This window comes from Budorcas taxicolor, chromosome 7 (assembly GCF_023091745.1).
Source record: "Budorcas taxicolor isolate Tak-1 chromosome 7, Takin1.1, whole genome shotgun sequence".
NCBI lineage: Eukaryota > Metazoa > Chordata > Mammalia > Artiodactyla > Bovidae > Budorcas > Budorcas taxicolor.
The window spans coordinates 37,624,827-37,641,529 of NC_068916.1; the positions used below are offsets into that span (position 1 = coordinate 37,624,827).

General features: G+C 37.9%; 1 protein-coding gene across 2 annotated transcripts in view; it reads right to left on the minus strand.

The window, feature by feature from the left end:
* Positions 1 to 16,703, minus strand: part of COMMD10 (COMM domain containing 10) — a 179,365-nt gene that overhangs the window by 123,078 nt on the left and 39,584 nt on the right. Inside the window, exon 6 of one of the 2 annotated variants that reach the window (XM_052643871.1) lies at positions 9,365 to 9,476. The exons of the other annotated variant lie outside the window; for it this stretch is intronic. Coding sequence (XP_052499831.1) covers positions 9,474 to 9,476 — 3 coding nt within the window. The 3' untranslated portion in view covers positions 9,365 to 9,473. Of the gene's footprint in view, positions 1 to 9,364; positions 9,477 to 16,703 lie in introns of those variants that run through there. 2 annotated transcript variants of the gene reach the window in all.

A 16,703-nucleotide genomic window follows, 5' to 3' on the forward strand; every position in this document is an offset into this window, starting at 1 on the left:
CATTTACTTGAAGGCACTGGAGGGCTAACAGCGAAGTAATGATTTACAGTCGAGGATCCAGGAGCAGCCTAGAAATAAACTCAGCCTTTGGAGGCACTTCTCCCCTCCCCTTTAACACAAGTAGATACTCAAATGGCCAATAAAAGGGGGGAAAAAGGAAAACCATCTGATTAGAAATTCAAGCACAGAAATATTAAGACCACAATAAAATACCGCTGGACAATCACCAAAATAGCTAAAAGTAACAAAGATGCACTACTAAGTTCTGATGACCATGTAGAACACAACTTTTACACACTGCTGGTGTGAGTATAAACTGTACAACTACTTTAAAATTAACCATGTATATGCTTTGGAAGATTGCAAAGATGACTCCAATTCTCCACCCTTTACTACAGACATTATTGCTAAAATGTGACTCTATAGCATCTCCCATCAATAATTAGAATCTATTTCCCTACTCCCTAGATTTGGCCTGTACGTGTGACTTACTTTGGCCAATAGAGTATGTTGAAAATAACAGTATGCTGGTTCAGCCCCAAGGTTTCAAGAAGCCTTGTGCTGTTTCATGTTCCCTGTGAATCAAGCAAACAAGCCCAGGCTAACCTGCCAAATGGTGGAAGACATGAAGCACGGTCACCTGAGTCAGCACAGTGCCTACAGCCATCGTAAACTAGCCTGCTGCCAGCAAACTGCTGACACATGAGCAAGCCCAGCTTCAAACTACCTTGCCGACACACAGACCCATGAACAGTAATATGTGGGTACCGTTTTAAACCACTGTTTTGGAGTGGTTCCTTCTGTAGCAATAGCTAACTGATGGTACCAGAAAGAGGTACAGCCATAATTTTAAACATAAAGTATATAACACTGTTTTTGAAATCAAACAGTGGCCTAAGGCTTAAAAAATGGTGAGCAAATTCTTAGCAAAAGCTGAAAAAGGTTAAGAAAATTTTCACTGGAGGCTGAAAAAATGGAAACTTATGCTATGTCATAACAAAATAAATGGAAAAACTGTGTTGCCTATAGTACTCCAAAGATGAAAAAGTTACTTAATAAACATTTAGATTTGTCTCAGATCTCCAGACAAATGTTAAAAGTCAGCTGGCTGTTCCCAGCTGTGTATGATAAGGTAACAGAACAAAAAAGAGATGAGCTAAAGAAAAATGTGATCAATTCACAAGCAAAATTTAGAAGGAATAAAGTGGGGCCAGGACTTGTTGGGTTTAAAAATAACAACTGCTTCTTACCTCCAGTCTCTCAGCTGCCAAAACATTCTCCAAACTTCTAGTCTGGGACTGCAGGCCAAATCAAAATGTAAAAACCCCTTGTAAATGTCTCTAAGAGAATAATGAAGGGGCCTACAAGACCCTCTCAGCTAAATAAAAAGCCTTCTATAGTCTTAAGGAGTTGTCTCACAGTCTGACACACCCAAAATATGTCTAGAGAAAGAAATGTTGTCTCAAAACAATTTTAAGTGTGACTTTGGCATATATCATAACACCCAGCAATTCCACTCCCAGGCAGACACCAACAGAAACAGATGCTCCTATGCAACAAAAGGCGTGTATCAGGATGCTGATAGCAGCAGTACTCATAATAGCTAAAAACTGGCAACAACCCAAATGCCTATCAACAATGTAATGAATATAAAATTTTTTAATTGTAATGAATAAATAAAATGTGATCTGTTCATATAATATGCTATACAGCAATGAAAATGAACTGTATACAAAGCAATAAAAATAAATATCAAAAACAATTTTGAAGCAAGCAACACAATAATGTAATACCTTTTAAATAATGTCAAAAACAAAACAGTCAATAAAAACAAACAATATTATAGAAGGTACACTACGTAAGAGGGAAAAAGAAGAGGAAACTATATAGGAGAGGCCAAGAAAACTGGAAAGCTGGCAATAAGTTATATCTGGAATGGAGCTGGATGGTAGTTACACAGATGTCAGCTTTGCGATTAACTGTAAATTTGTGTTTTATGAGCTTTTCTGTACATACATAATTCAGCATGCACAAAAGACGTGCATCAATGAGGCCACAGGACAGACCGCGACAGCCAAAGAACCAGGAACATGTCCAGGTTCGAAGGCACGTTAGATAGAACTATTCTGTTCAAATGACATGCTCTGCAGAGATTTTATTTAATTCATGTAATCAAAGCAACACTGATTCATTCTGTCAGCCTGTTTAAGACTGAAGGTGCAAAGAGGATTCCCTGTGTTTGCTTAACGATTCAGTAAAATCTAGCAGGCACTATAATATGAGATGAACTGTCACTGTCTCTCGTCAGGAGCACCATTCACTTTCAGCAATAGTTTTTTTTTAAGATGTGTGTTCAACAGTGATTCAAAAACTCCTGCTAAATACTATTCCTCCATCATTTACCTACTTCTTCAGAAGTTCCTTGTGAAATCTTACTGTGATGAGAAACGTTTGAGCAGAACTGCCTCCTAGGCCCACTGGAGCTGAAAGCAAAAGTCCTAGACTTTTTCAGCCAGGGAAAGCCCAGAAATGAGAAGCCACAAGAGATTGAGAGAACCTTTCCTCAAGGTTTCAGTAGGTTCCACAGCTGACAATCAGCCTGACTTTGGTGAAAAGAGATATGCGTAATACAAAATAATAATAAGCTACACTTAGAACCTTCTCTTAAAGAAAAAGGCACCATTGTTAAAAAAAAAAAAGGCTGAAAAATCATACATCAGAACTTGTATTTGTTCAGTTCATATTCTACAGTTTTTGAAATCTGTAACACGAAGTATAAAAGAGAGTTACAGATTGACTCAGTTAAGAGAATCTACTCATTAAACAAGAAAAAATCAGCTTGAGCTCAGTTCAGTTCAGTCACTCAGTCGTGTCTGACTCTGGCACCCTAGGATTGCAGCACACCAGGCCTCCCTGTCCATCACCAACTCCCAGAGCTGCTCAAACTCAAGTCCATCAAGTCAGTGATGCCATCCAACTATCTCATCCTCTGTCATCCCCTTCTCCTCCTGCCTTCAATCTTTCCAGCATCCGGGTCTTTCCCAATGAGCCAGTTCTTCGCATCAGGTGGCCAAAGTATTGGAGCTTCAGCATCAGTCCTTCCAATGAATATTCAGGACTGACTTCCTTTAAGACTGACTGGTTTGATCTCCCTGCAGTCCAAGGGACTCTCAAGAGTCTTCTCCAACACTACAGTTCAAAAGTATCAATTCTTCAGTGCTCAGCTTTCTTTATGGTTCACCTCTCACATCTATACATGATTACTGGAAAAACCATAGCTTTGACTAATTTCAGCTTGAATTATCAGATAATAACTTTAATTAAATTTAATTTTTAATTTTTTAATTAAAGAATGTACCGGTTAGCTGATGTCAGTATTGGATATACTATAAGACTATTATAAATAAAACTTTAGATTTTCCTATAAATCTTTCATTGTGAAATGGGCTACAGGGTTGGTAGCATTATATTTTGAAAGACCGTTACAAATCAAATAAAATGCAATTTTAAAATGCAAGCTAAAATGCTGAGCTTGTGGTAGATTTAATTCCCCAAATATAAACACAGTATCTTTTACCCGACAAGCCCCTTTTTCAATATGACCTCAACACTTCACTCGTACAGAAGTGTGGTCAGTACCCCTCCCCGCAGAACCTGGCAGACCTTGTAACTGCTTCAACCAATAGAGAACAGAAATTATGCTTATGTGACTCCTGCGTCAAGGTCATAAAAATGTCACGCACTTCTACCTTCAGATGCTTGCTCTTGAATTGAGGTGGAGACTGAGTTAAAGCCTTAAGGGTACTGAGGACAGTGTTAGCGGGAACCTCAAAGGCCAAGAAGGCTTCCCTCGTGGCCAGGGGTAAAACACCCACCTGCCAACACAGGAGACCCAGGTTCGATGCCTGGATCAGGAAGATTCCCTGGAGAAGAAAATGGCAGCCCACTCCAGTATTCTTGCCTGGAGAATCCCATGGACACAGGAGCCTGGCGGGCTACAGTCAACGGGGTTGCAAGAGAGTCAGACACTATTGAGCAACTAAACGACGACAAAAAAGGCCCAGAAGGGGTTGTTGGTGAGGGTTTAAAAGTATAAAATGTGATTGGAAGCTGCAAGAAAGAGGCTCCTTGTTTTGTTTTGGAGAGAAGTTTAGAAATACTGTTGTTCGAAAATGGGAAATGTTCCTAATTAACTCAATGACTAAAAGTCCCACTGGGCTTTTCGTTGCATATGACACATGAGAGGAAAGAGATGAACTAAAGAATGAACTTTTAGGGCTCCCCTGGTGGTCTAGTGGCTAAGACTCTGTCTGCCAACGCAGGGGACATGGGTTCGATCCCTGGTCTGGGAAGATCCCACATGCTTAGGAGCAAATAAGCCTGTGTGCTGCGACTGCTGTAAGCCCATGTGCCTAGAGCCTGTGCTCCACAACAAGAGAAGCCACCACGATGAGTAGTCCACACACCACAACTGGAGAGTAGCCCCAGCTCGCCACAACTAGAGCAAGCCCTTGCGCAGCAATGAAGACCCAGCACAGCCAAAAATAAATAAATCTTTAAAAAAAAAAAAAAAAGAATGAACTATTAGCTCCAAAAGAGTGAGGACTTGTTGGGTTAAACAATAAAGCTATGTCAAGTTACAAGCGCCTCCAGGTGACAAAACTATTCTCAAATAATGAAATGGCTTTCAGGTAAAGATCAAATCCAGAGTAGGGCTGTATGCTATGTTAAGACTTCTGAAACAGCTAAGACAGAGCCTCGCAGAAATGTTCAGACTGACAGAAGACCATATAAAGTATATTTGTTTTTCTTTTTTGCTATATAACTAATTACCACGAACTGAGCAGCTTAAAACAAGATGCAATTACTAGTTCATTACAGGTTGGTAGTTGAGAGAGGCTTGGCTGGCCTCCCACTGGGTATAATCAGGTGTCAGGCAGGCAGGGCTTTTACCTGGAGGCTCCAGGAAAGAATGTGCTTCCATGCTCATTCAGGTTGATGGTGGAACCTAGCTCTTGTAGCTAATGGTCTGTGTTCCCTGTTTCTTCGCTGTCAAACAGAAAACACTCTCTTCTCCTAGGGGCTGCCCTCATTCTTTCTCACCAGTGTCTCCATCCTCAAACCAGCAACACACAGACTGCTTCATACACCTCAGATCTTTCTGATTTCTCTTCGTCTACCAGCCATAGGAAGTTTTCTGCTTTTAAAGTGAACAGCTGATTGGGCCAGGCCCACTCAGAAAAAATCTCCATAGCTTAAATCAGCTGACTTGGGACTTTAAATTTCTGCAAAAGACAATTATTTGTTTTAACAAATATATTAGTATAGTGAAAGGCCTATAACATATTTAAGAAAAATGTATGATAATAAAAGCAAAAGGTTAGCGGTTGAGGAAAATGGGTGTATTGTGAAGTTCTTATCAGTGCCCGGAACTTGAGGCTAAAAGAAAAATGTGTCCCCTATTCCCACGCTTTAGTGTATATTTTAAGGGTATTTCTGCAAAACATTATTGAGAAATTGAAATCTACATTTTAAGTTTAAATATTTTCTTTATACCAACCATAGAACATTACAATTTTACTCTCCTGGTTTTATGGAAGCAAATTCACCAATAATATTTTTTAAATCTACTTCTTTGCTTATGTTATTTTCAATTGAGGGAAATGCCATGTTAAACAGTTTCTCTTGACTAAGTGACAATCATAAGTAATTTTAAATTAAGTGCAGTTTACTGAAACCTCTTTCACAGAACACTGCTGTGACTGGTATTGTCTCTCAAGGTCACTAGTGTAACTGGGTAAAACTGCACAAGCAAATTTCAAACCAATTTTAGAAGAGCCAAACGTCATGCTGACTTCACATGATAATTACTGATACTGCATGCTGCTAAAACTATTTCAGATGAAATTCTTACAGGACTTAAATAATCTAAATTTTTTAGAAGCAAGTCAGTGGCTGTTTTTTGTAAATAAAAGTAGTCACAGAAAATAACTTTTCTCTGGTTAAAAATACAAAACTGGAAGATACTTTCACTTAATTTTTTTGTATCTTCATTATAGATGTAACACTAGGTTGACTATAACCTTCAAATTTCTATTTTATACACACTTGCCCATAATAATTTATACTCTTACCTGGTGATCTGTACATTTTGAACTTTTTTATTTTAAAAATTGAACAGGTAAAGTCACAACTCTTATGAAAGTTCTACATTCATCAAACATTCAAACTTATATTCTCCCACTTATAAGCAAAGGGGCAGGCTTTCTATTAAGTATGCAGCTTTATTTTTAGTCAGATTATTTTACTGTACAGCTTTATTAACCTTTTTCACTTGGTTCAAACTGCTAGCGAAAGGTCACCAGCACCAAAGAACAAAATTCAGTAAGGTCTTCTAATAGACCTAATCTTCCCTTAAACATTTGCTCCCTAAATTTATCCAAAAGATAAAAAGAATATTAAAAAAAAAAAGGATAAGAAGGAATTATATTTTTTTATGCTTTCTACTTTCACAACTAGTTCCACTTTTGGCAAAACTTAACAATAAAAAGGCCTTATAAACAGCTTATAAAGGCCTTATAAAGAGCTAGGCATTTTGATTCTCCTGCCCTAAACTGGAAAGATCTCTTTAAGAAATGAAGATCTCAATGTGCTGTACTGTAACAGATGCTTTTACACTTCCTACCATATTTAAGGGGTTCCCAGGTGGTGCAGTGGTAAAGAATCCGCCTGCCAAAGCCGGAGACAAAGGAGAGGCAGATTCGATCCCTGGGTTGGGAGGATCTCTTGGAGGAGAAAATGGCTACCCATTCCAGCATGCTTGCCTGGGAAATCCCATGGAGGGGGAGCCTGGCTAGCTACAGTCCATGGGGTGGCAAAGGAGCACACAACTGAGCACACACACACTGTATTTAATTCCAGAAAAACCTTGGGAGGTTGCTATTATTGTCCAAACTTTCAGACCAGAACTTGAGTTTCAATCAGGTAAGTAACCCGCCCAAGATTCTTCAACTAGTCCCCAAAAGGTAAACAGTGTGATTCCAAAGTCTGTGATCTTTTTACTACATGTCAATGCCAACTCCAAAATCCTCCACCTTATTCTCTATTATCTATCAAATGTAATAGTTTTTAGCTGGATGGCAGAAATCACTGGGATCCAGAAAAATGTCTTGTCCCAGGACACACACTGATTTAATAAGGTGTGTATTTAGTAACAAAGACTAAACCTCCCTACAACAGTATTAACAAGGGGACAAAATTAAAATTAAAATCTTCAGTCAGATCGTTTAAAATATAAGAAATTCAATACCACAGTTGTTCTGAAATCTTTTAGTCCTTAAGTTAGGAGGATAATTGATTTTCTAATTATGATACTAATGAATGCGACATGTTTTAATGACCTAAAATGAAAAATTAATAGGTGATTAATACTATGAAAATAAATAAAGGCAAACCCCTACTGTACAAAGCAGTGTAAGTAGAGCCTACAAGAACAGAAGCCATGGGAGACGGTCATGCCTGAATCTAAATCCAATTAAAATCACTTGGCTTGCAGCAACAGAACCCTACTCAATACAACTTGAAGGAAAACAGGGAATCATACTGGAATTCTTCAAAGCAGCACCAGCTAGGTCAATATAGTCACATGCCTCCCAGTCAATTTTAAAGTTAGTACCTAGCATCTATACTATCTTATCCCTTCCATTTTTCATTTAGACACACTGAATATTTGTTAACCTACAAGATTTTTATAAGACTATACTTACTTGACAAATATAGAATATCAGTGAATTTATGTTTAAGAAACTTTTCTCTCTTCTGACAGGCTCTAATCCTATAAATCAGTAAGAGATCGGTAACAGGTAGGAGACCTTCTTATTAAAGAAGTAGTACTTTTAAATTCTAAGACAAGAGAACCTAAAGAATCTGAATGCGTAAGTCAGTAAAACATAACAGGGACTAAGCACACACGAGTCATCAGTTAATACAACACAATGACATATTTATGTGAATTTAACCACAATTCACTTATATAACTTCAACTACACACTTTGCAAACAGAGATAGAATACTAATTTAAAAAATGCAAGCAATTAGGTCCACCATTCCTTGAACGAGGGTAAGTCCTGGAGTCAGTGTGAGTGTGAGATGGAAAATGTAACCTTCTGTTTCCTCAGTCAATGCTAGCTGACGTCTCATGTGTGCTAAGGTGATTCTAGGGCTAAAAGACAAATATGCACTCCAAATCTAAATGACCAACTAAAGAAACAGCAAACAGTTCCAACAAACTTCTTAAGAACAATAATATGACTGAAACTGACTTACTAAGAAATGTTATGTTGAGAGCCCATGTGGTACTTTCCTAAGGAATTTCCTCTCCCTCCTCAAATTAGAGTCTTATCTCTATGAGATCATCACCTTCTACACTGACCTTAGAGACTGTAAAATCCATCTCTCCATGAGACTCTGTATATGTAAAAGAAAAAAGAAAAAAAGAAGAAACCATCTATCACTCTTTTTAACATTAATATGCAAAAAAGAAAAATAAGTTTTATAGGAGAACCTGATAGAAATGAGGATTAGGGGAAACTATGTGGGTTAATAAAGGCACTCTTTGAATGTAAAGACTTGGGCCAACCTGAATTATGAATTGCTTAACGTAACTTAAATTAATTATAAACTATCTGAAAGAATTTTTATGTCACAGAGTTTCAATAATTAGCTAAAACTACTTGTAAACCAAACTTCCCCAAAAAGAAAATTGGAGGTGAAAAGCATTCTCAAGTAAACAGGTCAAGTTTGTCCTCCAGCAACTGACACAACTGATTGGTAAACACAATCTGGTCAGGAAATGTTTATACTTTTATGCAAGTGGCTACCATTAAGATCCTAAGTGTAAGCTTCAAGCTCTAAATTCAACATCTCATCAGCAATTAAATAGGAGAGAATTACATACTAAAAAAAGATAAAATACTATATAATTTCTACTGCTTCACATTTCTGAAATAGTTTCCTAAGGCCTAACTCACATTCTGGCACTGACAAAAAATGATGATGTTTATACTTCTTTGTTGTTATTGTTCAGTCACTAGGTCATGTCCAAGGCCTTGTGATACCAGGCTCCTCTGTCCTCCATTATCTCCCAGAGTTGGCTCCAATTCCTGTCCATTGGGTCAGTGAGACTTACTAACCATCTCATCCTCTGTCGTCCCCTTCTCTTTTTGCCTTCAATCTTTCTCGGCATCAGGGTCTTTTCCAATGAGTTGGCCCTATACATCAGGTGGCCAAATTATTGGAGCTTCGGTACAGTCCTTCCAATGAATATTCAAGGTTAATTTCCTTTAGGATTGACTCATTTTATCTCCTTGCAGTCCAAGGGATTCTCAAGAGTCTTCTCCACCACCACAATTCAAAAACATCAAATCTTCAGCAGTCAGCCTTCTTTACAGTCCAACTCTCACATCCATGCATGACTACTGGAAAAAAACACAGCTTTGACTATATGCACCTTTGCCAGCAAAGTGATGTCTCTGTTTTTTATACACTGTCTAGGTTTGTCATAGCTTTCCTACCAAGGAGTATGTACCTTTTAATTTCATGGCTGCAGTCACCATCTGCAGTGATTTTAGAGCCTAAGAAAATAAACTGTCACTGCTTCCACTCTTTCCCCTTCTATTTGCCATGAAGTGACAGGACCAGATGCCATGATCTTAGTTTTTTGAAGGCTGAGTTTCAAACCAGCTTTTTCACCCTCCTTTTTTATCCTCATCAAGAGGCTCTTTGATCCTCTTCACTTTCTGCCATTATAGTGGTATTATCTGCACATCTGAGACTGCTGTTATTTCTCCCAGCAATCTTGATTCCAGCTTGTTAGTCACCCAGCCCGGCATTTCGCATGATGTACTCTGCACATATGTTAAATAAACAAGGTGACAATATACAGCCTTATCGTACGCCTCTTCCAATTTTGAACCAGTCAGTTGTTCTATGTCCGGTTCTAATGACTGCTTCTTGACCCACATACAGGTTTCTCATTGTACTCTACAATGTGGTTAACCAACAAGGCAGCTTGAGGTTAGGTGACAGGCTAAGGCCTCCAGGTCCCCCACACACTGCTTGACTGCCCCAAGAGCAGAAGAGGTCAATCAATGTATCAGCTAACCTGTTACCTACTCGCACTTCAACTGAGCAGTTATAATCTAGAAAAATCCAGTACAGATTCTGTTTTACTACCAGCAATGCCCTGATTCCCAAGTACTATGAGTACTTCAGCCAGACAGCCCTGCCAGTAAAGAACAGGAACAGCTCTCAATGCAATCCTGTATCAAGGTCATTCTCTCACCTCTCACACTTGGCAAATGGAGATAAATCACCTACCCTCAGGAGAGTTTCATGACTATGAAAACAAAATGTTTAAGAACAAGATAAAACCATAATGACTATGAGAACAGGCACTAGTCATGGACCTCACTAAAGACAGATGGCAAAGTAATCACTGTGGAAGCATAGTGGCTACTTTATTAAATTGTACATTATTTTCAGTCCTTCTGAGCAAATTTAAAAATGTGACTTATTGTTTATTAATTTCGAGGGTCCAATGAGACAAAGTATAAAAGCACACAGGATACCTGGCATATATTAAATGGTCAATAGATGTTATCTATTATCATTATCTTCTTAATTGTTTAAATGTGGTACTACCAGACATAATGCTTACCCTCTATGCACTGCAGACCTCGAGACACTCAGCTTTGATGAGCTCCATCTACCTAGAACCTCCAGAATTCAGAAAAATATAAAGTGGAAGCACTTACAAAAGAGACAATGAGATATATTGGCCTCTTGCAAATTTCATATAATATCATAAAGAAATTAGTTGTCCTCTCAGCCTTCAAAAAGGTCCTAATCCATAAGAACTGACCCAAGGCAACTTATGAGTTTACTTCTTAAATAAACAATATTTCCTTATGAAAAATCTTTATTTTTTTTTAGGAATTGCCATTAATTAGATCCCATTTTAAAACATATTTTTAAACTTGTTCTTATTCTATGTAATAGTCCTATGCTGCTGCTGCTAAGTTGCGTCAGTCATGTCCGACTCTGTGCGACCCCATAGACGGCAGCCCACCAGGCTCCTCCGTCCATGGGATTTTCCAGGCAAGAGTACTGGAGTGGGGTGCCATTGCCTTCTCCGAATAGTCCTATAGGTAGTACTTAACTCATAAAGAACATCTGTACCATAAAAGAGAAGTGTAAATACACCTAATGGCAGCAGTCGTATTATTAGTCATTAGCATGCCAACCTAAAATACTTAAGGACGTGACTATAACTAACTTATACGTGAATACACAACACCCATCTCAAAGCTAAGAAATCTACAAGTTATATCTAAATATAAATTTGTCAATAATCTATAAATTACTTACCTGTCTACAGCAAAATATTTGATAAATCTAAATCATTCAATCAAACTACTTTAGGTACACGCTTACAGTGTTCATATTTTCTTGTACTTTAGAGTCAAAGAAAGTCAACATACAGTACAATCAGTTGAAAAGTAGAGAAAATACCCAAACAAATAAAATGTGGATAAAAATCTAAACATTATTTACATGAGGCAGAAGAAATTTTCATTTCTTAAAAATAAGACTATCCTATAACTGCTTCCCTGGTGGTTCAGCGGTAAAGAATCCCCCTGAAAATGCGGAAGATGTGGGTTAGATCCCTGGGTGGGGAAGATCCCCTGGAGAAGGAAATGGCAACCCACTCCAGTACTGACTGGGAAATTTCACGGACAGAAGAGCCTGGCAGGCTACACTCTATGGGGCTGCAAAAGAGCCAGATATGACTTAGTGACTGAACAACAAATCCTATAACCAGTGACAGATTTTTAGTAGATTATTTCTTCTCTTATTGAAGCATTCACAAATAATATCATCCTCCTCTTTTCTTAACTAAAAAGGATGATTATAGTATGCCTACCTCACTGGAGTGCTTTGAGTCTCTGTAGAGTTTTGAGCCTTGTAGCTAAAAGCTACCAAGTAAATAAAAGTATTATAATTGAGAAGAGTGATATAAAAGCCAAGATGGTTTAATATAATAGAAAATTACATCTGTAATTGGCACAATGCCATACTCTCCCTGTGGACTTGTTCTTTCAGACCACATACTCTATAAAAGGTCACTGTGGGTGAAAAAAAAATCCCACAGGGAGTTCAAGTAGACTATAACGTAATATTAGTAATTAAGGAAGTGGCATTCTTCCTCTATATTCATTCGGGAATTTTTTCTACTAATTAAAAGAAAAGAAACAGTATTGTTAAAAAAAAAATGATGGCTACAGATAATTCAATCTCAATTCCAAAAGCCTGGTTACAAAGGACAATATCGTAACACTGAACAATTTTTTAAGTAAGAGCAAAATACTATATAAGCCATCAAGCCAGTACTCAACTGTCTTCTAAAGTAATCTTTTCCTAAAAATATTTTCCAGAATAACTTATGTTCCTCACACAATGTTAAACTACAGCACTTCAAATTCAAATTCAATTACACTAAGTTCCTACTATGTGATAGTCATTCTAATAGGCATTTCAGAGATATCTCATGTAATTCTATCAATAATCTTAAGAGGCAGGTGTTACCAAGCAGATGTTCAAACTGAGAAATTTACTGCAGAACAACTCGGATTTTTGACCACAGTCTAAGAATTTAAACTCAATCATCTCACTTTAAATCTTATGTCCCCCTGCCCCAATTCTGTCAGACTAGCGTCTCATCTGGCTATGCCACTAATCAAGTGATAAATCATTTAACCTCACTGGGTCTGAGTCTTATCAGTAAACTGGGAGGGTTAAACTATTCCTAGTCAGCCTCTCTCTCTCTAAATGCACTAGTTTAATCCTTTTAAAGTATACAAGTCAGTGGCTTTTCTTCCCCTAAGAAAAAGATTTTTAAGGTACATATATATATGCCAAAGCCTTTGACTGTGTGGATCACAATAAACTGTGGAAAATTCTCAAAGAGATGGGAATACCAGACCACCTGACCTGCCTCTTGAGAAACCTATATGCAGGTCAGGAAGCAACAGTTAGAACTGGACATGGAACAACAGACTGGTTCCAAATAGGAAAAGGAGTACGTCAAGGCTGTATATTGTCACTCTGCTTATTTAACTTCTATGCAGAGTACATCATGAGAAACACTGGGCTGGAAAAAGCACAAGCTGGAATCAAGATTGCCGGGAGAAATATCAATAACCTCAGATATGCAGATGACACCACCCTTATGGCAGAAAGTGAAGAGGAACTAAAAAGCCTCTTGATGAAAGTGAAAGAGGAGAGTGAAAACGTTGGCTTAAAGGTCAACATTCAGAAAACTAAGATCATGGCATCTGGTCCCATCACTTCCTGGGGAATAGATGGGGAAATAGTGGAAACAGTGTCAGACTTTATTTGGGGGGGGGCTCCAAAATCACTGCAGATGGTGACTGCATCTACATAGCACATTAAAAGGCAGAGACATTACTTTGCCAACAAAGGTCCGTCTAGTCAAGGCTATGGTTTTCCCAGTGGTCATGTATGGATGTGAGAGTTGGACTGTGAAGAAAGCTGAGAGCGGAAGAATTGATGCTTTTGAACTGTGCTGTTGGAGAAGACTCTTGAGAGTCCCTTGGACTGCAAGGAGGTCCAACCAGTCCATCCTAAAGGAAATCAGTCCTGGGTGTTCATTGGAAGGACTGATGCTAAAGCTGAAACTCCAATACTTTGGCCACTTCATGCGAAGTGTTGACTCATTGGAAAGACTCTGATGCTGGGAGGGATTAGGGACAGGAGGAGAAGGGGATGACAGAGGATGAGATGGCTGGATGGCATCACTGACTTGATGGACGTGAGTTTGAGTAAACGGGAGTTGGTGATGGACAGGGAGGCCTGTCGTGCTGCGATTCATGGGGTCATGGGAGTCGGACACGACTGAGGGACTGAACTGAATATATTGTAGCATGAATCAGGACATCATTTCTTTCTATGGCTAATAACACTCCATTTATGTATATACTACCTGTTTATTCATTCATCCATTGATGGGCATATTTAAGTTGTTTCTACCTTTTGGGCTGCTATTACGTACTACTATGAACATGCAACCCACTCCAGTGTTCTTGCCTGGAGAACCTCAGGGACAGGGGAGCCTGGTGGGCTGCCATCTATGGGGTCGCACAGAGTCGGACACGACTGAAGTGACTCAGCAGCAGCAGCAGCAGCAGCATAAACATGCATGTAGATGTACTTATTTGAATCTTGTTTTCACTTCTTCTGGGTATATATCTAGGAGTGAAACTGCTGAGTCATTTGATAATTCTATATTTAAATTTCTGAGGAAGTAACAAACTACTTGCCATAGTGGCTGCACCACTACATTTCCACCAGTGATATATGAGGGTCCTAATTTCTCCATATCATCACCAACACTTATTTTATTTTTTTAGTGATAGCCATCCTAATGGGTGTCAAGTGATATCTCATTGTTTTGTGTATCCCTAGTGACTAATGATGTTGAATATCTTTTCATGTGCATGTTGGCAATTAGTATACCTATTTTGGAGAAATGCCTGTGCAAGTCTTTTACCCATTCTTTGAGTTGTTTATCTTTTTGTTGGTGAGTTTTAGGAGTTCTCCACATATTCTAGATAGAAATTCCTTATCAGATAAATAATTTGCAAATATTTTATCTCATTCTTTATCTTTCCTTTTTCTTCATAATGTCCTTTGACACACAAATTTTTAATTCTGATGAAGTCCAATTTATCTATTTTGTTGTGCTTTGGGAATTATATCTAAGAATCCATTGCCAAATCCACCTAAGATCTCTTTTTTGCTGGAAAATTCCATCAGCCTTTGCTCATTCTATAAATAAAGTTGCATATGAATAATTTTATTTGTTTTACTGCTGCGAGTTATTAAAGGGTGATTTGGGGAGCTTTTATTATATTGCCCTTACCAAAGAAGTGGCAGTATTTTAAGTTTGGATAAAATTGCCCTTTAAAGATGGATAGGTTGGAACTCCTTGAGATAAAATGGAGTAACTCTGAAAGAAATTGCACTTTTGCTTGTTTATTAAAAAAAAGAAAAAAGAAAGAAGAGGAAAGAGAGGAAAAGAAAGGAAAGGAGGGAGCAAATTCTCTTCATTTGACAAAGTCTTCGGTTAGTAATCACACATAGACAATTTTAAAAGGCACCTTAAACTATATGTTGAAAACATGATTATTAGAAAAAAAAACAGTTTATCCTGCAATAAAAAGTAAATATTCCAGCAGCTACTAAAATGTTCTCTAATACATGGATGGCATTTCTATGATCTACTTCCCTCACTTCAGCCAATATATTAGTATCTGTCAACTGGCTTAAACATGGCTTTAAAGCAAATATATTGCTAAAGAATTACTAGAAAAAATAAACCATATTTACCAAAAAATAGAATATTCCACAGCCAGTTAAAAATTCATCTATTGACAAAGATATTTATAATGTAATATTCCATGAGGGGGGTAAATACTTTATAATTGATAGATTTGGAAAGCTATATGCCAATTAAGTATGTCATTCAAAATTATTATCTTTAGATAGACTTATAGACAAATTTTATTTTCTTACATTTTCTGATTTTTCTACAATGTAAATTACTCAAGTAAATCTAGCAAAATACAAAGGAATAAAAAAAGAGATAAAACTAAAATTCCCTAAAATAAGTTTGGGTAAAACTGCCCTTTAAAGATGAAATTAATAAGTAAGAATTTCTGTCTACACATTTACTTGTTATTACATTTCATCTGTGTAATTTGTCAGCTATATGTTTTGGTTAACTAATCACAACAATAACAACAACAAACGTACAGAGTTTCACTGAAGTTTTAACAGCACAGTTATAGAGTATCAGTAAAGTTTACATAAACTCCAGAGAACACCAACAAAAGAACTTCTAAAAGCTTAATATGATGTTTTAAAAACTGTGTATGATATGTTACTTCATTAATTAGACATGGGGATCAAAACTTTCCTGAAACAAGCAAATTATCAAGGTTTGTAAAAATTAGATTATATTAATTCTCTTTGTTTTTGCTAGTAGCAGGGGGTGAGATAAGTGATGCAATAATTGCTCTACCAACCCTGTTCCATCAATGGCCCTAGTTATGTTCCCACTGCCTACAGATACCATTCTCCATTAGATGATAGTCACCACAGGCACCACAGTGAAGTCGCTCAGTCGTGTCTGACTCTTTGCGACCCCATGGACTAGCCCACCAGGCTCCTCCCTTCATGGGATTCTCTGGGCAAGAGTATGGAGTGGGTTGCCATTTCCTTCTCCAGGGGATCTTCCCGACCCAGGGATCAAACCCAGGTCTCGCGCATTGCAGGCAGACGCTTTACCCTCTGCGCCACCGGGGAAGCCATTAAATGATATGGTGACTGAAACTGGCTATTTTCTGTGCACTAACTGAACAGCTACCTCCAGATCCTCAAAAACACCATTCAGCTCTGGAATTAAAACACAGAACTGATGATGCTGAGTTAATGTAAATGAATTTAGCATCTTGGGGGTCACGGGTGATCACTGTGTGGGGCAGGAGAAGGAGGTGTTTCAAGATGGAGGGCGGTATTGAATACTATTCAGAGGTCTGAAGATTCAAGCAAAAAATTCCTGA